General features: G+C 35.1%; 1 protein-coding gene across 1 annotated transcript in view; it reads left to right on the top strand.

Annotated features, from left to right (window-relative positions):
* RAB11FIP2 (RAB11 family interacting protein 2) overlaps positions 1 to 13,603 on the top strand; it is a 41,989-nt gene extending 28,386 nt beyond the window's left edge. The window contains exons 4-5 of the mRNA XM_003825634.5: positions 3,433 to 3,478; positions 9,296 to 13,603. Of these exons, the coding sequence (XP_003825682.1) occupies positions 3,433 to 3,478; positions 9,296 to 9,523 (274 nt within the window). The 3' untranslated portion in view covers positions 9,524 to 13,603. The remainder of the gene's footprint in view (positions 1 to 3,432; positions 3,479 to 9,295) is intronic.
* Positions 13,604 to 23,106: the final 9,503 nt, after the last annotated feature.

Below are 23,106 nucleotides of genomic sequence, written 5' to 3'. Positions count from 1 at the left end.
TATTTAAAATAACTTTAAAAATACTAATTTAAAATGTTTAAATTCTGTAGTTTCATTTTACATAGACTCCTTTTTAAATGTGAGTGTATCTAGGTTTATTTTGCACCTGATTAAAAACACCGTTTTCCTTAACCTGTCAGCAGCTCGGCTGAGCAGTCAGACCGGATTATTCGATATCTTGTCTGACATGAGGACGGCAGTCCAAAGAGAAAGATATCACAAATTGGTGCCACACTTCAATAAATAGAGACATTTTATTTTTCACCAAGCTAATTCAATCCAGTTCAGTTAACTCTTTTTTCCCCATTAAGGACAGATCAAAAAAGGCAGCCATGAATGACTGAGTTCGTCAAGTGTTTGACACGTCAGTGTGTGAATATAAAGCAGACCACAAGGGAGGGGTTCTGCCTTTAGACTTCAGACAATACCCAGTACAAGAGCCTCTCACTCAGATCTGCACTGTGGGGAGCTGGAGAGAGTGGCTCAGATCACTCAGGTAGAATGGGAAGTAGCCAGGCTTGCCGCACTGCAAACCCTTCCCCTTAGAGTTGTGACATTTTCAGCATTCTTAGGAATTCTCAGGCATTTTTGAGCAGCCATTGAGTTGCATTTTAGTTTTATAAGCTGTGATTGGCTACTACATATGGTTAGTTTTGTGATTTTGATAAAATCTTTATCCTAAATGTTGTTCCTTGAAAACCCTTATTGCAATAAATATAATACCGATATTTCTGTTTCTTAGTTCAGTGATTTCTTCCTGAGACATATACTGAAATTTGTATAGTCATAATACTGTTCAATCTCAAGGATACAATGAGATGGATTATGCCACCAAATATAAAATGTTTAAATATTTACAAGAAAAGATTAACATTGTCCAAAGCTTACCTCCTGCTCTACGGATTGGGCCTGAGGAATGCGTCATCAGAACCTTTATGGGCTCCTGCCGACCCTGCTGCCTCGCTGCCAGTCTCCTCCGTGTCCTGCAGCGACACTACTGTCTGACAGCCCCAGGCCACGCCATATGTTTGCAGAGCCCTCCTTGTCTAGCCTGCCAAACATATCCTTCATGTCATTTTAAATCCTGCTTTTTCCATGAATTAGGCATTCCTTGACTAATTGCTGTGATAGAACATTTCATTTCTCTATGAGGTCTAAAAATTTAATTATCCAGAGTGCTCTCCCCCACCTCCCACAAGTACATCTCTACCGTGTGCCTTCTTGAAATGCAACATTGTTATTCTCTGATTCATCTATGTGGCCTATATGTTCAGGGCTTCCGCAGTGCAGCCAGTGCTCACTAAGTAAATCTGTATACAGGGAATGGGGCTAGGGCTGTGTATCATAGGAGGACACAGTCGAGAGCCAGACAGCTCCACCAGCTACTAACAGAATGACCACACGCAAGTTACCTAACCTCTCTGTGACTTGTTTCCTTACCTTTAAAATGAAGATGTGGAAGATACTGGGCCGTAAGACTACCGTAAGGATCATGAAGATTAAATGAGTTAATTTTGGTAAAGTGCTTAGAACAGCATCTGGCACACGTTAAGTGCTATGTAAAAGTTTATGAAATAATTATTTCATTATTTTATTTATGAAATAAAATAATGTTCTATCTGGTAGTCACAGTGCTAAGTGTTTTCCATGTAGTTAACTCATTGAATCTTCACAGGAGTCTTAGGTGGTAGATACTGTTGCCATCTCCATTTTACAGATGAGGGAACCAAGACATAATCAAAGTTAGGTAACTTGCTCAAGGTCACAGGGCAGAAACAGGATTTGAATTCACACCACCTGGCTCCAGCCACTTCTCTGCTTGCAAGCACCTTGTATGCTGTCGGGCCTGAGTGTATATCATTTTGTTTTTTAGAATATCCCAGTCAGATGGGAGATGTAGCAGAATGTGTTTCTTGACCTATTAGAAAACATGCTGTGAGATAATGGGGTAGGAGAGATTAATCCCACTGGACCCCCTGTTGGCTACCTTGGATCGAAAATCAGAGAGGATGGAAACCACATGTGTTAGCAGCTGCTACCACGGCACTCTAGGCCAAGGTGGACTATGTGAGAATGCTTTTTGGATTTAGTTTTTGTCTTTTAAGCCACTCCTTTGTGGGCTCTTGATGCTTTGCTGGTATAGTGACTTGAGTCCAGGACCATGCAGAATACCATAAAGATGTTAAGAAAATGTGCCAGCCACACAGGCCTTTAACTGGTGCTTTGTAGGTTTTTAAAACATGTTTCACTCTCTCTACATGCACCCCAGCTCTGCTGAAATACTAAATTTATCCTCAGGAGTTCTAGTTAGAAAAGGCAAACAATCACTTCTGGAAGCTAGTACTTCAAATCTTAGTCATAGCCAGTGAAATCTTGGTTACATGGGAAACTCTCTGGAGGTGGTTGTACATGTGTGCCCTGTACATCTTAGAGCGTAGGATTTGTACACGTAATTACAGATACTTTACCAACATTATATCCAGTGTCCAGACTTTTTGTCACACAATCAAAAGTTTTAAAAGTAAATTTCTTAAATCTTCAAAGGATGCCAGTTATTTTACTGGCAAGGGACAGATAATGAAAACATACATATTTTACAGTTGTTGTTTTGTGCATGGAATAAAAAGGTTCTTAGGACACTAATGCTTTGTGAAGGTTTTAAAGGCTAATACCTTTAAGTGCTGGGTAAAAATTAAACTTGAATGGCACCGATGAAATATTTACTCATCAGATGGCTTTGAAGTTTAGCGTCTTTTGGTTGCAGTCCCATCTAATGGACATGTTTCAAAGAAGAAAATAGTTATAGCATTCAGCTGTGATGTTTTCTTCACTGCATGGAAGAAATCTGTGTTGTTTTGATTCGTTTCAGTATTTAAATTTTCAAGACTAGCTACTTAGAAATCACATTAACGAGAGAAATGTTTCCCACAATTCTGAATTTATTCTTATTGATAGGGTAATGTTTGAAAGCTGAGTTTTCTAACACTTATGGCATTTTTAAACAGATTGCTTTAACTCTTTTATTCTATAATCTTTCCAACCTAAATTTACTTAATTCTCCCTAGTTTTATATCAGAGGGCCTAAGGTGAGTGACTGTGTGTAAATATAATGGGAAATCTCTCACACAAATTAGTTTTGCAAAATATCTTGCTGGATAAAAGTGCTATGTTTAAAGTTGTTTAGAAACTTCCTATTTCATTCTTCAGTTCTGATAACTAAAAAGTTTTCCTTCAAAGTTTGAAATTGTAATGAAGCTTTAAGAATGTTGGGGAAATACTGGATTTTTTTCTACTTCTTGGATTAAATTTCACTCATCTGAGTAATGTAGGGCTTTAGAAATTTGTATTACAATGTTGGTTAAAATTTTTCTATTTTTATGTTTCCTCCCACATGAGTTATGACACTTTTAACATTTGTTTGTGTTTTATTAGTTTTCATATGAGTCCAACAAGCAATGAAGACCTCAGGAAAATCCCGGTAAGTTGCTGAAGGGGTTAGAGGGTTGTCAAAGAGTAAGCTGGTCTTTTTCTCTGGCACACATTTCTAAAAATGCCTTTGTCTTCTTGCCTTCTGCCTCACTTACCTAAGAATTGTAGCTTAGCTTAGTAATTTTAGGAGAAAGAAAGAAAGTAAAATACAATCTTTGCCTTTAATATACAATAGGGTATGACTCGTATGATCTATGAGAGTTCAAGCAAAATTGGTTATAATTGAAGCCAATTTAGAATATACGTATTTTGTTTACAGACTTTTGAAATTAATATGCAAGCTGTATGTCAGGGTCAAATTTGTGGTTATGAAATAAGAGCACGTAGAAAAGACTATTTTTTGTTGTTGTTGGGACAAGGATTGAAGAAAGAATAAAGCTGCTTGTTAACATTCAACAATAGAAAAGCATCCTGGCAGGAGAGCCAGATAACCAGGAAAGTATTTGAAAGAACAAATACTTTAGGACACTTATCTTTCTCGTCAGAACAAAACCAAATATGTTAACAGGATTGGTAGCGACCACCTAAATCAACTCACGTATTTTGCAAGGATTATTCAGATAATCTGAACTTTATTGTAGTATTTGAAGTCCAGTATTTAATCTCTGTTCAGAGTTCCATTGCATCTGCAGTCAATTCTAACTATATTAAACGTAGAGAATAAATTACTTTGCCAAAATATGGGCGAATGTTCTTGGTAGAAAACGAAATTCTCACTGAATAACAGAAATAGAGGCTTTATTCCAAGACACTGGTGGTTGCTGTTTCAACCATCTGTCCTTGATGTGTGCGATCCAGATGTATAGTAAGAATTTTTTTAGACAATCCCATATCACATATCACTATTTTTTAGGATGTGACATGGCTAGAAGAAGCTAAGGTGGGTTTAGGGTTTATTTTCTAAGCCATTCTAAATGCAGTTGTTTATCTTTAAAATTGTGGAAACTGTTACAGAAGCACAGGACTTTGTACTGTGTTTTTGCTGTTTTATTTAAACGATTCGTAAGTTTTGATGTTTTATAAATTCTCAAGTCTTTATAATATGGCAGTCTGGCGAGAAGTGTGAGAAAATATGAAGTCAGCCTTTGATCAGATAGTAAAATGAATTCTATCAGGCGGTTACTTAATCTCAAACAAAATGCAACATCAAAAAAATCGATTTAATGTGTAGCTATTGTTTATTAAGTAACCTTAATTACAATTTCGATTGCTTGTAAATGTACTTTTCCAAATCTTGTAATTTATTGCTGTAAAAGCATCCTTAGAATTCTTTAAAGAAATAAAATGTGAAAATTGTTTTAGTTAAAGGATTTAAAGGTGATAAAAGAATCCTTGATGTGTGATTATTTTTCTCTGGAATACTAACTATTCTAAATGACAGTTAAAGGATTACTAGGTGTTGTTAATTTACTGCAAGATACAATTAAGAGGAGGAAGCGCATCTTCGTACTGATCATGGTTGAAGAAAAGCATTCGAACAATTTTTATGTTGAAGATTATAAGATGTTTGAAGTAATTTACATTAAGTTCTCCAATAATAGCCATCCACCAAGTTATTTTTTCTCCCTCTGGACATAGTATTTTGTAATTAAGTTTGTATGTCTTATATGCTAGTGCCAACACCTGTCTGTGAAAGCACAGTGTTTAAACAGGAGCAGTAGCCAGTTGAAAGGGCAGTGTGAGCTCTTTAAGGCCTAATTAAGAACTGAAAGGGAGATGAAGGGAGTAGGACAAAAGATGTGAAAGTAGCTGAGATGATATTCCCAGAGCAAAGTTCCTCATTAGAACAATAATGAGATGATCAGAGAATGCCAAGCCTTCATTTTTTTTCTCTCTCTCTCCTCTAGTTGCCTTGGATGTCAGTTAGTACCCCACCAATATTTGGTTACCAGGACAACCTTTCTTTAAATCTTCAGTTATTTTGAGTCCTGATAATTTGCTTTTGTTTAAATTTAAATATTGTAAAAAATGTACATTTCCTAGTTTAAAAGGCTAGACTGTGTAAAGCAAAAATAGATCACTAGCAGTTCTCAAAATCTTATGCAAAACTGTATTATTTAAAATTCTGGGTTAGAAAACTTCATGTAGTAATTCTAATATTTTCTTACCAGTCCACATCTTCTATGTCTGCATATGGACATTTTTAACAGAGGTGGAGTAGAAATGAGAAAGGGTTGGTTGTAAAAGGGGAAGAGAGAAGAAAAATTTACATTAAATTTCAAAATAAGAAAACATCTTAAAAACATAAGTGCTGTCTGTATGGAGTACTGTAAGAAAAAATATTGAGCACTTTGGAGTAACCATTGTAAGTTGCATTTGGTCTTTGCCAGTTTAGAGAGTTATGAATTTTGCAAGTTTTTGCAAGAATAATCTTTCAAAAAAATAATTTTTATATTTACCTGAGAGTTTTCCTCTCTAAAAAAATAATTTTTGTAATGAGCATATGTTTTAATTTTCTATTGTTTATATTACTTAATCATTATTTTATTTGGAGTTATATCAACAAACAAATATATATATATATGTGGAGTATATCAGTCAATTTAAGAACCTCATGCCTAAAATTAGAAGGTTTACATTGTTTTCAAATATCAGATAAAATCTGGAACTAAGCATGAAACTGTTTTTAATTATTTTATATTCTTTTCCAGAATATAGTTCATAGTACATATGTTTCTAAGATGTTTTCCTGCCTAGAAACTTGATGCTAAAATTTGAGGTGAAATTTTCACATAAAAGGACAAACGGAAAATTTATTGAAAAGGCCAGAAATGTATTTCCGGGAAATCTGTCTACACATTAGATTGTTGTAAGGAAAAAAAATAATAATCCAAATAACATATCTGTGTATTCTAGAGTATGGCTATAAAGTATGACCAGTAGTCTGAAATAATAATTGATTATTTTGAAAGATTAAACTATTAATTTATATCATGGCTTTAATTTATATCAAAACACAAATTTTTGAAACGTCTTTCATCTTCAGTGTCTTTAGAGAAATGTTACAAAAAATTTTTAACTACATTAACTGGTAATAGTGTTAAATATAACAGTGCACTTTTTTTTAACTATTTCATAGCTTAATTAGTTTGGAGAAATCAGTTTATATATGTGTAATTTTATTAAGATTAGAGAGACTTGAATAGATGCTTTTATTATGTTAAATAAAGAAAAAGCATAAAGCAGTCAGCTAATCAGTAATGAATCCCATTTAGCTTCCTTTCATTAATCCCTGCAATTCTCACAAGAACATGAATTTCTCAGTGAATGTTTTATTAGAAAAGTGAAATCACATTAGTTAGAGTTTATTAGTTTTTAAAGTGTGGTTTAGAAAAATCACTTGGTATACCAGACAATTTTAGAGTTGAAAGGGACCATGGAGAACATCTCATCTATCAGATAAGGAAAGTGAGACCCAAGTTGCTTTCTCTCTCAAATTTATGCAGAATTACTCGAGTTGAAGTAAGACACTTTAGCTTATTTTTAAGAAATTTCAAAAGTATACCGAACTCTACACTGTGTCTTCTGTTTACTGTAGAAAACGGCTTAACATAATCTTTTATAAGAATGTAATTAATACTTATGTATCTCTAAACTATATATTATGACCAATTAAACTAGTAACTACGTGCGTGAGAGTGTGTGCGCGTGTGTGTGTAGACTTATAAAAGATTAATTGATCGGAGAGAGAAGTAAAACAACACTTATCTCTAGAATTGTCCTTTAATGGTTTTAGAACAATATTTGAAATGTTTTTAAGGATGAAGGAAATATGACTGAAACTTACATCTGTTTCCAGTTTCTAATGCTAAAATAAACTAAGTTGTTTTAGACATATTTTATAGAATTTAAACTCACTTCCCTTTAATATCCTCTCTATTCATTCTTGCTAACTCTGGTCTTTCATATTTCAATAGCCCTATACCTAATCTTAGCCCCTCCAAATGATTCCACTGTTGCCATTTTACTTTTCCTGGAACATAGCTTTAATCATATCCTTTCTCTGTTTAGGAACCTTCAGTGGCTTCCTATTTTCCATAGCAAAAGTCTAAATATTCTTTATACTACCATTCAGCATTCTTGGTGGTCTATTTCAAGCCTTCCATTTCGGCCCCTGTCTGCTCGCTGTCCTGTACAGCATTTTCCAGCCATGCTCTACAGAGTACCTGTTATTGGATTACCTGTTGGCCACTATGCCTTGAGCCTTGTTTCCTTCTTTGAACAAGCAGAGTTCACTGCTTGAAATGCCCCATTACGCATTTCTGCCTGCAAACTCTTGAAGGCCTAGCGCAAGCTGTATCTTCTCCACAAAGCCTGAGAGATTCTATGAAATTGGAAAAGTTTTTCAGTCCTGAATGTTTTCACTTATCCTGGAGAAGTGGGTGTGCTTCAATGACCCAAGCATCAAATTGGTATCTGTACTCTAGCTTCTCTTTCTCTGGTCTGGTAAAGTCCTGGTTCCTTGGGCTGAGAGGCTGGGGAAGTGGGGAGGGCCAGTGAAAAGTTAAACTTTGGCTTTTCTCATGAACACCCCCAAATACATAGCACTATTAAAGTAGATCCTGAAAACAGGGAAGGACAGTTTAATTCTTATTGGGGGTGGGGGTCATTCTGCATTCACCAGTCCCCATTCCCCATCCTCCACTGAATAGATTAGATAGTATTCCTTAAGAGCAAGAAAACCAATTTCCTCAATATTTTAGTTAAGTTTCCTTAAAGCCAAATGGAAATGTTTTAAAAGATAGTGATGAAAATTATTTTAAATTGTTGGGCTTAATGAGAGAACTATGATTTAAAAAGAATAAAAAATTGCTTAGTTGTAATTGGGCATTATGTTTTACAGAATGAAAACTCTTAATGCTATACACTATAAATAAAAGATGATGTTACAGGGCCTTGATTAAATTCCTGAGAAATATTTTTCTTTCACTTTTGATATAACATTAATATTAGAATGCTTTGTAATACCAGTGAATTAGTAACTGCCTTTTAAAAAACATTTTTGGTTATATTTATGCTTTTGCCTAAAAAGAATTTTTGTCAATAGAATAAAGTTAAGTAAATAGATGAAATGGGAGAGAATGCAAATATACTAACCATAGTATTAATATGGTTGAACTCTTGAGTTTCCTGATAACCAGGGTCAAAAAGGGAAAGAAGATAAATTAGATATTATTATAGGAGAAAGAAATAGACCAGTTACTCAGGGGAGGAAAAGTTCTGCCTGTTTCTAAATTAAAACAGAAGTTACTCCCATGGGGCTTCCTGTAAGGATAATCTTTGATTTAATTCCGAGTGCTTCCATTTTCATAGCAAATTAGAAAAGATTTTTGCTGTAACCATCTTCACTAAGAAGCCAAACATATAACATTAAATCACAGTTCAGTGGAAGCAGTTTCATAAGGACACAAGTCCGAGTGTATAGTTTTCAGTTACTTCTTACAGTTCCTCTGAGTTGACTTTTAGAAATCTTTAGTTTTCATCTATTTTAGTTGTATTTATTATAGAATATTTCATCTCTTAATGTAATCTTACATGATATAACCAGTCTCAGATATTAGGAAATTGCCCACAATGTTAGAAAGGGTTTTAGGATTTAGAGTTATAGTCAAAACTTTGGTGCATCTGCCCTAGTTCTTGCCTCAGGACTGGCTAGCCAATTTGTGAACTGTCACATTCACTCTAAGCAAGGCTAGCGAAAAACTTCATCAGGGTTTGAAAAACAAAAAGTCGAAGTTCCAGGTAATTCTTAATGTTTGTCCCAGATGTTATATCTATGAAAGTGACAGTCTTTATCCTGTTCTAGGACAGCAACCCCTTTGATGCCACTGCAGGGTATCGTAGTCTGACCTATGAAGAGGTTCTACAGGAGCTGGTGAAACACAAAGAACTCCTTAGGAGGAAAGACACCCACATCCGGGAACTCGAGGACTACATCGACAACCTCCTTGTAAGGGTAATGGAAGAAACGCCCAGTATTCTCAGAGTGCCATATGAACCATCCAGGAAAGCTGGCAAATTCTCTAACAGTTAATAAAGCCAATTGTATTGTATTGATAATTGGACAAAGAGAGAGAAAGAAAGAAGGAAGGAAGGAAAAACTTGTTACTGAAAGAGACTACACTATCAGGTTTCATTACATATTCTCCTTTATTGTGAAGAGTAGTTTTACCTGTAAATATTAGCAGGGACTATCAAGAGTGACCTTTGAAGCAAGCTAAATCATTTAAATGTTTAAATTGAAAATGGGCCAGATTCTCAATGAATAAGTGGTTCCTTAGGACTCACTCAGGTGCTGGTACTGACCCACTAATCTGCCATAGGCCCAGAAATATCTTCAGAAGTACGTGAGTTGTTCCTCAGGAATAGATTTTTCATAAAGCAGAATTGATGCTGTGGCTGGTTTCTCAGAAATCAGTTTGTAGAAATATTTAGCTTCAGGAATACTGCTCGTTATAAACACTACTAAAAAAACAGTTTATATTTTATATACACATATGTACATGAATATATATATATTCATGTATCTTGTATATAAAATATAGGCATATACCTCATATATACATGTGTTTTTAGAACATTTAGAAACAATTGATTGCCTCTAAAGTTAGGCTACCAATTTCTTGATTTGAAAATGTGTGTGCTCTATTGATGCAAGACAAGTCATCATTCCTACTGTCATGGTTTGTTATAGAGAAGCTGCTTCAAATCACTCTTGACTACATGGACCTTGGTTTCAAAGTGAGCTGCTATATATTATTCTAGCATCAAAGTTTTTCTCTTTCCCCAAAAGTGATGATCTCAAGTCCTTTTTTAAAGAATGACAAATTTTAGGAGACTTCATTAACTTCATAACAGCATGAATTTATTTGAATTAATTATCTTAACATTTGAGTTTGTTTAAGGTATAAGCAGAAGATAAGCTAATATAGCTTGTTTTGTTGAAATTCTGCATGCCTTTAAATCACTAGCAAAGCAAATACTATAAAGTTATATCTGAAAATAATTGTGGGAAGTATGTGATTGCCTGGTGTGTCTGATAACCCAAAGCAGCGGGCAGATTCCAGGAATGAAGAATTAGGCTTGGTTTCAGGTTACATAAATAATAGAGCAGATGGTTGCCTTTGGGTCTTGAACCAAAATAAGACTTACTAAAGGAAGAGTGAGTTTTTAGAAGAGACCTTTACTAGCGTGACATTATGCATTACTCCACATCCACCCTTTAAGAATTGATTTATTACAAAATTATGTTCTATTTTAAAGTCCACTCCCCCAAAATATTGATTTCTTCCATGGATTATTTTTATATGATTTGTACAAATTTTTTCTGAAATTTAAATTGACAAGCAATGTTATAAAAATATTGCTAATCTTCTGCTTGTTTTTCAGCCTTAAAAGTCTGAAATACTATAAAACACTGAGAGTATCTATGTCTTTCTGAATTTAAAATGAAAATTCATGTCCATATGGAGACTTACATATTCCCCAATCTTTCCATGAATTGCATTTTTTTCTAATACTTATCTCTGTTAAGACTCCATTGAAAGTTAAATAAAAAGCCGATATAATAGTTTGGGGGTTTTTTTTGCTTATTTTAGTATTTTGAATCAGAGAATACTTGGCCAAGCTCGTATTTGTAAACTAAAACCCCTTGTTATTTGTATCTTCTGCATTTCAGTTTTACTGTAAGAACATACATTTTGAAATTAGGAACTTTTTTTCATAAAAATTAAATGCTTTAAGAAATGGAGAAGGAAAAATAGCTTTTATCAATTTTTTTCTCCTCAAGATTCTGTAATAAACCTCAAAGTCTGGTATAGAATGGTATTTTCCCGTTTGAGGTCTTGGTAGTTTTTTTTTTTTCTAAACATGGTGCCACTTTTAATTAACTAAATGTTACAAAATTCTCAGCATTTGCTTTTGTCTGGTAGTATTATTGAGTCTTTTCATACACTTCTTAAAATGTGAAAATCTATGTTTTCAGTATTATGACAGTATCTGCAGATACTATAATAATATGCTTTGGCCAAATTTGCTGTTTATAGAGTGAACCAAGATGTCAGTTTTGTATTGGGGATATGTTTTACATAAATAGAACTCATTTAAAAGTATGGTTCAAGTACTGCTCTTCTTTTTATGGGGAAATTGATTTTTAAGGAGCGATTCTTTTCCTATATAAAAGCTATTGAGGCTTAGCTTTATTCATACATGAGTGATATGGTTATAACTCAATCAAAATTTTTATCTTTAAATCTGAGACAAGTATTATATTTAAAACTAGATCTATTAATACATTCATCACTGCCTGAAAATTTGCTGTTCTAATGTTTGTGAATTTTCACTCATTACCTAGAGTAAACTTACTGCATATTTTCATAATCAGTCAAAATAATAAAACTAAAAACAAAAAGAAAAAATTAGTTCCCAAGTAAATATATCAGTGTTTCCTGTGTTTGGGCAGAAGTGCAAAGTAGTTTTAATTTCTCACGTTGTAGAAAAAGAGGCCAAAAAGGTCACCTTAGTTTATTTTTCCAAAGCATAACTTTAGGTATTCTAATGTATTTTGTTATTTGCTTAGAAATGGAAATAAAATATACGTGCTTATTAAATAATGCACAATACACTAGATTATAGAGTTTATTTTTGCTTTTATGCTTTAAAGAATGCATGCCCAAAACACTACTACCAACAAGAGGATTTTTTAAAATCACAGAATTGATATTTATCTCAAGACTATCTTAAGCTAATGTACTTCTGTTACATAATTAAACTATTTCTGCTATTATTTTTAAAGCGGTATTATTTTATAACCAATTCTAAAATTCAGCTTTAAAACTATTGAACATACCTTCCTACCACTTACGCTTCAAGTTTCATTTATTGAATACCAGGGTCATATCTTAGAATTGTATATAAAACAACATGTAACCCATTCATGAAAAACGTTTAAGTATTGCTTTTTGCTGCTATGTTCTGCATTGAGCCTAGTTTTGCCATTGTCCCCTGAATGTAGTATTATCCATAGATTATACATAACTACGTCTGTTGCTTTTGGCGGTAAATCAAGATTTAGTTGTAATTTTCCAGCAGTGAAAATGTTGCCTTGTATTTAAAAGGGTTTCATGAATGGAAACCTAAGTAAAACTAAGCTCATTAGTGACAGACTTGTTTTCTTCATGTTATTCCTCCAGCAACTCCCTCACCACCACGCCTCCCTGCCTACCATCCCCGGAAGGGTGCTTATTCTTTAACAAAGAGAATCTAAAAAAAAAAACAAAAAACTGTTGTCTAATATATCTACTGTAAATGTTACACTAGAGCTTTTATTTTCCTCTGTAGCTTTTCAGAAGAAGCAATTTACCTTGGATTTGTAAATCAAGCTGAAACTTTTTTGATGTTCATGTACTCATGTGTCTTGTAGGTGGTAGGTGTCACTTGTGTGTATGTGTAAGTGAAGTATGATGCATGCTCATTCACTTGGTCCCTTTGAAGTAAGGGAAAGGATCACAGTGCTGCTGGGCCATGATGGTATGTAGAAGGGTCTGTCAGCACACATGGAAAGCCCCCATTTGCACAGATGTAGAACTTTAATAATCCAGATGCAATCATTGGAAGTATTTAATATGCAATTGGTAGCACCTTAGCTAATTAATCTGCATATGAAGCATTTTCTGATATATTTAATAAGAGGTATAGAAGCTCTTCAAGCATTAAAATAGAGTTGATGTTTCATTCCATTTATTTTATCCATCAAAAAATGCACTCTCACAGTGGAGTTGAAGTCTAATACATGATACATGTGGGCCTGTTAATCTTCGAAGCTTCCAGATGGTTTGTGTTTTGAGGTACAAAAAAATGCTGCAGATCTAGAAATGCATATATTTAGCGGGTATTTGAAAGATAGAAACATTATTTATAACTGAAGAGTATAACACTTATCTTCTTAAGTAAATGCTCTCATAACTTGTATACATTTTTGCAGGTACAAATTCAAAAGTATGTAAGCATTGTATAATGTGACAATTGTATAATTTATGTAATCTGATGCATGAATCAGAATTTTTATATAATATATGATTATTGACTTATAGTTGATTAAAGTGTTTAAACTTAATTCAGTTGTCAACATTTATTACAGATACAGCGGTGTTACCATAATGGATTTATATATGAGTCCTCCTTGTTTTTTAATAAATACCTAGGATGCCTCTTATTTGGTGTATTGTAGCACATATTCTGTAAGACCTACAAACTTATTTTACTATGAAAATAGTTCTGAAAAGTCATTCAAAAGAGTAGTTTTTAAGTACAAGTGAACATTCTTCAACAAATGTGTGGATGCCCTCTACATATAAGATATCCCCTCATAGGGATGGAGCTGACGATTTAGTAGAAATGATATTTGAGTATTTATATATAGGCTAAGGTCTCTGCTGAGTACTTCCTATTTATGCTTTATTTTATTTCTCACAACAACCCTGTAAGGTAGGGAATGCACAAGCTTTCAGAGGAAATGTAAGAAAACCCTTTGTGGTACTGAAGAAAGTAGAATAGGGTTGGTACAGCCAGTAGCATTTTTCACCACTTCTTATCCTCCAGCATCTACCAGAAGTCATTAATCAGTCACCACTTCCAGTCCCCTCAACACAACAGTCTAAGTGCATGCCCCTACATCCGAGGTATGGGTACATTTTTATGGCAGTGTATTAGGCAGTTGTATTCTAGGTTATGGGACATGAACCATATGTAGTCTTAGACATAAATCATACATATTTGGCACAAGGGATTTCTCAGCAGACCAGAACACCTTTCTGTTCTGGAATTGTAGTCCCTTCTGGAGGCCCGTTGAACCTGTCCCTCTACTTCTCCCAGCACATCTCCTTTAGATTCTTCTTTCCACCTGCCCACAGCATGCACGTTTCTTTTTCCTTACTCTGCTGAGGCAAAAATATTTGGAGTAATTTGGAAGTAGAGAGCTGTTATGAGTCTGTTAAGGTGGCCATTTTTCATGTAGGGCTTGTGACCTAAATGCCCAACATTTGACATTTTTCCTCAGATAATTTTGCATGATACCACAACTTCATACTTTTATATTTTTATGATTATACAGTTAATACTTATAAGCAATATTTAATTTTGTATTTATGTACCTATAATTACATGAACTAAAAGTGCTTAATTTTGATCTTACAGTCCTCACACCCTAAAACTTGATTCTTAAATGTTCAGTGGTTTCATCATTTGGCATACTGAAAAGCGAAATTTATGCTAGGAAGCACAAAATCAAATTTCTCTGTCAGAGGATTTCAATTATGGTGTGTTGTGTTCAGATGTAAGGTATGGTATGGTTGGTCACTAACATTAGTACCAAAGTTTGCGCGTAATTTTTTAAAATTAGAACAATGTAAAGATTATTGCTATGATAGTGTTACATTCTGTTATGCTCTGGCAAATGATGGAAAAGTGTGTTGAGAGTGAGACTGGGGGTTATGTGCAGTTCCCAGCAAACTTTCTCATTTGTGCTGCAACCCTTAGTGCAGGAATTGCAAACTCAAACATTTACAGAGCCAGGAAGGTACAGTGGATGATAGGGCAGGTGGAGTGGAAAAGAATAGGGATTACTGAGGACAGTGGCAATCTGGAGAGCTCATTTTTTTTCTACTAAAAAGGAGCAACAGCTGTTCAGCTCCAGCTCATTGTGGCCATTCGGAAATGAATGTAAGTCCAAGATTGCTAAACCTGATCTTTCTAGAGAAACTGAAAGTAATACAGATTTTGTGAAATATGATTTCCAAATGTTGGCAGTTAACTCATTTTCTTTTTAACCAAAAAAATTTAAGGGCCACCTGTTTGCAATCTCTTTTTTTTTTTTTTTTTTTTTTTTGAGACGGAGTTTTGCTCTTGTCGCCCAGGCTGGAGTGCTGTGGCTCCATCTCGGCTCACTACAACTTCCACCTCCCAGGTTCAAGCGATTCTTCTGCCTCAGCCTCCTGAGTAGCTGGGATTACAGGCGCCCACCACCACACCTGGCTAATTTTTGTATTTTTGGTAGAGACAGGATTTCACCATGTTGGCCAGGCTGGTCTCGAACTCCTTACTCAAGTGACCCATCCACCTCAGCTTCCCAAAGTGCTGGGATTACGTGAGTCACCACGCACGGCCTGCAGTCTCTTCTTAGTGAGTCAATATTTCTGATGGAACATCAGTTACCATTGTCATCATGGTAAGAACAGTTTGGAGGAGGGTTGTCGTTTACTTCCTCCCCAAGTGATTTTGTGTTTAATCAAAAACTGGGTTGGCTGAGGAGCATGTGGGGTGTGTGTAATATGTTAGACTGAGAACAACCCGCCCAGGACTTCAGGGATGATGGGGGGTGGTGTTGAGGGAGGAAATAGAGAGTAACTATTCAATGGTTATAAAATTTCACTTAGCACCATGAGTAAATTCTAGAGATCTGCGGAACAGCATTATGCCTGTAGTTAACAATACCATATTGGACACTTAAAAATTTGCCAAGAGGGTAGATCTCATGCTAAATGTTATTACCACAATTTTTAAAAATGTAATTTAAAAAAGACTTTCTCCAGTATACTTGTCTCTGAGCCTGACTACAGTGACTTTTCAGAGAACAGTGCAGGTAACCAGAGGTCCAGTCTGAGGGTCACTGCTTCTAATGTTTAAAGCGTTTTCAAGTGTTATCCTGGGATCTGTCACATACTCTTTTGTGGTAGTTTTGACTTTTCAATATCTTACTTATGATGATCTTGTCTTTTTGGTAAAAATTGTATAAAAATTACTGGTGTCCCAAAGATCACTGCACGTCTGTTGTGCTAAGGTCAAATCACAGCTATTGTATGACAATTTTCAGTAATAGAAAGTGAATAGATTTCCATGTGACTTTTAGGGCATTAAATACATATTTCAATTAAAATATAATGGCCACTGATTTCATAGTTTAGTCTTTACATCGGCTATTTAAAATTCACTCATGCTTTTTGATCCCAGCCCTGACACTGGTGCTCACAGTGTCATCCCCAGGGCAGCAATGTCGACGTCACCCGGAAACTTGTTAGAATACAAATTCTCAGGCCCGACCCAGACCTGCTGAATCAGAAACGCTGAGGGTAGGACCCAAAAAGTCATTTTCACAAGCTCTCCCAGGTGGATCGAATGCATATTCAGATTTGAGAACCATTGAGATAGGGACCCTGTCCACTCTTTTCCCCCCATAGTTTAATGTAGTTTGGAGAGAATACTGTTTAGGTTTTTTTTTTTTTTTTTTTTTTTTTTTTTTTTTTTTTTTTTTTTGGCTTAATGTAACTTTCCTTGCCAATTTGTTTATAAACTGATTTTTAAAAAGTTTTTTGATGAATATATTTTAAAGAAAAACCTCATGTATGATGAAACTTCATATACGTAGAATGGAATGTTCATAAGATAAGTACAATGCCCTATGCAGAGTAGATACATGATAAATATTGTTGATTATTGATATATGTTTTGTTTGTGCAATAAGATTTGGTACTGTGATTGAGAAGAAAAAAATACACAATGGGCCTTAATGTAAAAGTGCCAAAATAGTCTTCCAATTGGTCTGACTTGACTATTCAAAGTTTGGTTAAGGAGGGCATCTTTCTCAACCTCACAGAGGCCGTAACTGACGTAAAAGATACTAGTGTAGAAAAGGAAATCAAGAATGCAGCCACACAGGGAGTGTGAGAGAATAGTTTTCAATGTATGCCTGAAATTGTGTAATGGGCCTTAAGATAACAAATGAAGCCCACTTGTGACTTTACGTGAGAGGTTTTATTTAATGCATACTTTCTAGGTTTTTTTTTTTTTTTGAGATGAAGTTTCACTCTGTTGCCAAGGCTGGAGTGCGATGGCGCGATCTCAGCTTGCTGCAACCTCCACCTCCTGGGTTCAAACAATTCTCTTCCCTCAGCCTCCTGAATAGGTGGGATTACAGGCCTGTGCCACCATGCATGGCTAATTTTTGTATTTTTAGTAGAGGCAGGGTGTAACCATGTTGGCCGGGCTGGTCTTGAACTCAAGTGATCCACCTGCCTCAGCCTCCCGTCAAATAACTTGTTTATTAAAAAGCTTATGTTCTTTTCACAGTCAAAACGGGGTTGAGGTTTTGCTTCTAGGGAGATCTAGAATGAAATTGGAAAGTCTTGTTAGGTCTTGCATCAAATATTAGAAACCCTAAATGATTAGAAAAAGATCATTATGCATTCAATTAAATAACGTAATTTAAAATAAGGGTGGGGTGAAAGAAAACATCCAATAGGGAGAGTATTTTATTGGTTTTTATTCCTCAGTGGACTAATGTCTGGAACACTGACACTATGAAATGAGTTCAAAGGTATCTAAACAAGGCAGAAATTGTTGCATTTGATTTGTTTTTGTGTTTATTTGTTGCTTGTTTTAATCATACAAACCCTCAATGAAAACTTCAGTGCTAAACATTAGGTTAGCCTATGGTACAAACTTAGTATTAGGAAACTAGAGAGCACAGATAATTAAAACCATAGCTAATTCGGAATCCTCAATTTGAACCTATAGTTTCAACCTCTTTCATCAAAATTTTGCTACCGATAATCTAAACAGTAACAAATTGGTTTATGAGTTTCATCTCCTTTCCTAGTTTTGCAGGCAAGGGGGAAAATGGCAGAGAAAACTGGGAGTTGGGTGGAGAAGGGAAACAGTAGGCCTGGTTCACTGGGAAACTGGTTGTCAACCTCAGATTAATTTAGGTTATAAGAGACCATACAGGACAAACACCTCTTTTAAAGAAATAATTCATTTGTCATGACCAGTTGACTGATCCAGTAGTTGCATTTAATGTTTTTATGTTTACATTGAAGATTTTTTCACTAATGTACTGTTATTGAACATCTTTCATGAATTATAAGCTGTAAAATACTTTAATCCTTGACTCATTTGTTTACCAAGCTATTCATTTAATGCTATATAATATGTAGCACTTGAGACCATCTGTTAGGAGTATTTGAATAATACGCACACTGTGAAGATATGCACAGCAAATAAAGCACAAAACACATGAAATATTCAGGAGGAGTTTGCGATGAAGACAATCCATGTATTTTAATTTTTTAAGATGTCTGAAATCTAGCAGTAACTCTTTCCAAAAATGAAGCTCTCTTCTTATTCTGGGCAAGTTGCTATATTGAGATGGCATTAAGGTGTCATCCTAACTTTAAGTGAGCAGATTTTACATTAAAATATTGGAATTAATGCCAATTAGAATTGTGCTTCTAAGAGCTCTTCATTAAATGGGACAAGGTATCACAGAGTAACTGCAGCAGTCATGTGGGAATCATAACAAGCATTCTGTTTTGTGAAGCAAGCCAAAGAGGAAGGCTGTGATTAGGGGATGACTTGGGTGTCCTGGGGTCATCCTTGGAGGCAAGTATTTGAGGGGAGCACCAGGTTTCATTTGTAGTCTTGGAAATACTAAGCTCGGTGCAGTGATTGGGCTACAGAATCCTAGGTATTGAAAGGTCCTTTAATCCCATTGGAGGCTGAGGCTATGTATTTCTCTCCTCTGACTTGGTGGAGGGTCAAGAGGAGGTTAACATCATGCGCAGGTCTCCCAAAGCAAGGGACCTTCTGGAAGATCAAAAATTGAGGTTTCCTTAGTCAGCTGCATATAGACGCCTGGATTCTTAGACCTATCCATCTCTCAGCCCTAACTGATTCTAAGGAGCCTCACTCACCCCTGGCAGACGTGTTGTCCAGGGTTACACCACTTGATATGCTATAGCCTCTCATGATGCCTCCTGTGAGAATGGACCAGGATGGTGTATACATGGGACAAAATGTGGTTCCCGCCAGACTAGGGGGGATGTCTGGCCAATTACAGTTCCCAATCCTAGTATTCACCCTTTAGCAGTGGCTTCCCTAACTGCTTTCAACTCTGGTGTTTTGATGCCCAAACCAGACCCCCTTGGAATTAAAAACAGTCTACTTTTTTAGTTTTCGTTACTGGTCTCAAAATAGCAGAGCGATGCCACTCGTGGGTGTCCCTCAAGCTCCCAGAGCACATCCCTTTGTTAAAAGCCATAAAAAGACCACAGCAGCGAACCAGGCCTTAATTTCTGATGAGCTGTTCCATATATATCACTGTATTAGGATACTAGCATATTATTTCAACCTTTCATCTTGTCTTTACTCTTTCAGCTGTGTTACGGACTCCATAATATTTGTTATTATCCACTAATTATTCCTCTTTCTTGATTCCCACAGACCGGCCAATCATTTTATAAATGCCTTTCAGTTGTCTTTACACTTAGTTCTTACTTATTGGCAAATTGATGCATTAAATGGGCCTCACTTGTTACTCTTCAGTTTTGTGTTTGGCATTCCCTAGTAACTAAATGAATTTCAGTGTGCATCTCTAAATGGTGAATATACTCCTACCTTTATTATCTTCACACTCATATTTCCCTTTGTCCTGACTCGTTTATTTCGTCATTTTAATTTGTATGCATTTTTGTTAATTCCTCAAATCTTTTGTGGGATGGGGCATCTTATGGATAAATGTTTTAAATCTGGCATTGCTTCCAATCCTGCTTATTCCATTCCATCAAACTTGCATCTGATCTTTGTTGACCTCCAGCAAACTCCCTTGTGCTTTTTTTTTTTCCTTGCTTCTGGGTCTAATAGTTATTTTTTAAAAAATAGACTAAGAATTCCTTGAGCCTCTAGTCATTGTGACCCCAAGATGGACACTTAGCATAGTGCCTGTAATATTGTTGGTACTCAATAAGTATTTGTTGTATAAGTGATCAAATTATTTTTATCAAGATCTATATGAAAATATATTGTAAACGATGTTATCCTATAAAGGAACCCCCTTTGAAGTGATTAAAAATAGGGGTTTTTAACAGGCAGTGGGAGTTGGCACTAGAGGACAAATGATTGCTACAGAAAACATTGCAGAGTGAACTGGGAAAAAGCAAAAATAAATGTTCATCTCAAATCATAGGCAGTCTACCAAAATTTGATGAGTATCCTTCATCAACTTCTTCATTCATTCCTTCATTTTAGTGAGGACTTGTCATATCCTCCTGCAGATATTTGTTTACTTGTTCATTTGTACACATTCTGAGCAGAACAAAATATCTGCTTACTAATGCTTCCCTACTGCTTATAGGTCACATGTCACATTCTAGGTCCTCAGTAATGCGTCTTAGGGAAAGGAGTGGAGGGAAGAGCTTAGAGGCTGATTCTTTGAAACACAGTGTAAGAAGGTTTTACTTTTTTGTTGTATGTGATTTGGATGGCAGCATGCTGAGATTTTAATTATCTGTACTTTAAAATATTGCAACCATGGTTATTATAAAACACTTTCCATTGTCCTTGATAAAGGGAGGAGTTTCCATTCTAGTTTGACTTACATTTGTAATTAATGAGAAAGAAAGAAACCTTGAGTGGTCCCTAATTGAAACAGGGTGTACATTGATCCACTTTTGTTTAGGAGTCTTATAGAAACTCTAGACATAAAAATAGTTTTCTTAATTATATCATGATCCAAAAATAAATATATTATTTTGATGAGAACACTAAGCAAGACAGGCTTTTCCACCCGAAGTCCTTTATTTAATATACATATCTTTCATTGAACAGTCTGCAAGAATGAGCCCAGAATAAAACCTCAGTGCAGCATGCAAAATAAATTTCATCTTGAGTGTTAATGGATTGATCAACAGTTGCTGCTGTTTTCTGGAAATTGATGAGATTTCATTTGGGCTCTCATTCATCCATCAATCCAATCCACCATCCATACATACATCCTTCCTTCCTTCTACTCAACAAATATATATTGAACATCTGCTATGTGCAAAACACTATTTTAAAACACTGCTGGTACAGAGTTGAATAAGATGTGCAAAAACGTGCCATGATTAATGATGTCTACCAAGTGCTCATGAAGTTCATGCTTCCCCCCAGCCCACTTTTTTTGAGGAGCAATTTTGAATCTTTTAAGGCCTGTTCAAGTTAAAGTGACCAATTAAGTACTCGAGTTAATCATAGCAGCAGCAACTCACAGAACTTGAGTGTTATGTTCTGTGAGGATGAAACTTCATATCATCTCACCAATGCTGATCTTAGACGATGAGGTAATCTAGATGCACCCTGTAGCATGAAGAACTAATGATGAGCTCACATGAATTTTTTTCATGACTCTCTTAGTTAACCCATGGGTTTAATTTTGAAAAAAAAAATTAGGTGAAATATGGGAGATGTTTCTAAGCAAGATTGAAAGAATGCTGAATTATCTTCACTACAGGGACAATTCTTTAATAATTTAAGTAATAATGTAAATGGACTGTTGTGATCCTTTTCTGTATTGCAGAAAACTCACTACCATTCTTCACTTGGAATTGCAGTCATATAATTTAGAAATGAAACATAAAGTAACTTTTATTTAAGAAATCTGCATCAACGTTTATAACACATGAATTCTTTGGAGAAAAATAAGTACCAGATTGCTGAATGGATTGAGAATTGTATGTAAGAGGACGTTTTCAGTAGCTTCTAAATTGAATAATACTAGCCGAAAATTTTTCATACCCAAAACCTAATGATGGCTGATTTAGCCTTTTTTTAATTGAGAACAATTACCTTCATAAGATAAAATACACTTACCATCAAAAACAAACATTGAATCATGGGGAAAGATGTATCAATAAAAAATCTTGAGGCAACTAAATGCTATCTGGAAAAAATATAAATTCATATCCATACCTCAGTCATTCCAGCAAAAGAGATTCAATATGGATTAAAAATTTAAACATAAAAATGACAAGTACCAAATAAAATGTTGGATTTTTTGTTGTTTTGTTTCTTAATAATCTCAGAATAGAGAAGACCTGTCCATTCACATCATAAAACCTAAATTCTGTAGAGAAAAATATTGATATAGTTGACAATATAAAGTTTTTTAAATGTTTGAACAACAAAAAAAAACTATAAACAAAGACAAAGGCAAATGACAAAATGGGGAAAAGATTGCAACACATATGACAGACAAGGTCTAATTTTTCCATTATATCAAAAGCCTTCATGTACTAATAAAGAGACAAACCCTTAGGAAAATATTCAAAAGACAAAAAGGCAAAAGAAGAAGCCAAATAACCTTGCAAATATTTGCAAATTAGAAAAAACAAAGAAGATGCCACATTTCACTCATCAATCATGTTAATACACAGCTTTGCCTGGAGATAGGGACGTGGGCATTTTTAATACATCGTTTGGAATGTAAATCGAGACAGGCTCTTTGGAGGGCAATTTTACAATGTTACTAATATTTTAAGTGCGTACTTTTGACCCAGCAATTTTATTCTAGGAATTTGTCCTACAAATATTTGGGACATGTATACAAACATACACTTGCAGCATTGTTGATAATAAAAAATTGGAAATAAGCAACTAGTCAAACGGTTTTTGGTATCCAATTGAATACTATGCAGCAAGTAAAAAGCATGAGATCTGTATTGCTGATGTGCCAAAATAACCAAGATACATTGTTAAGGGGGAAAGAAAAGTCAAAGAAAACTATATGGAGAGCATTTCAGCAATTTACAT

The sequence above is a fragment of the Pan paniscus genome, chromosome 8 (assembly GCF_029289425.2).
Source record: "Pan paniscus chromosome 8, NHGRI_mPanPan1-v2.0_pri, whole genome shotgun sequence".
Taxonomy (NCBI): Eukaryota; Metazoa; Chordata; class Mammalia; order Primates; family Hominidae; genus Pan; species Pan paniscus.
The sequence above is the reverse complement of the archived record's forward strand: the minus strand, read 5'-3'. Positions and strand labels throughout refer to the sequence as shown.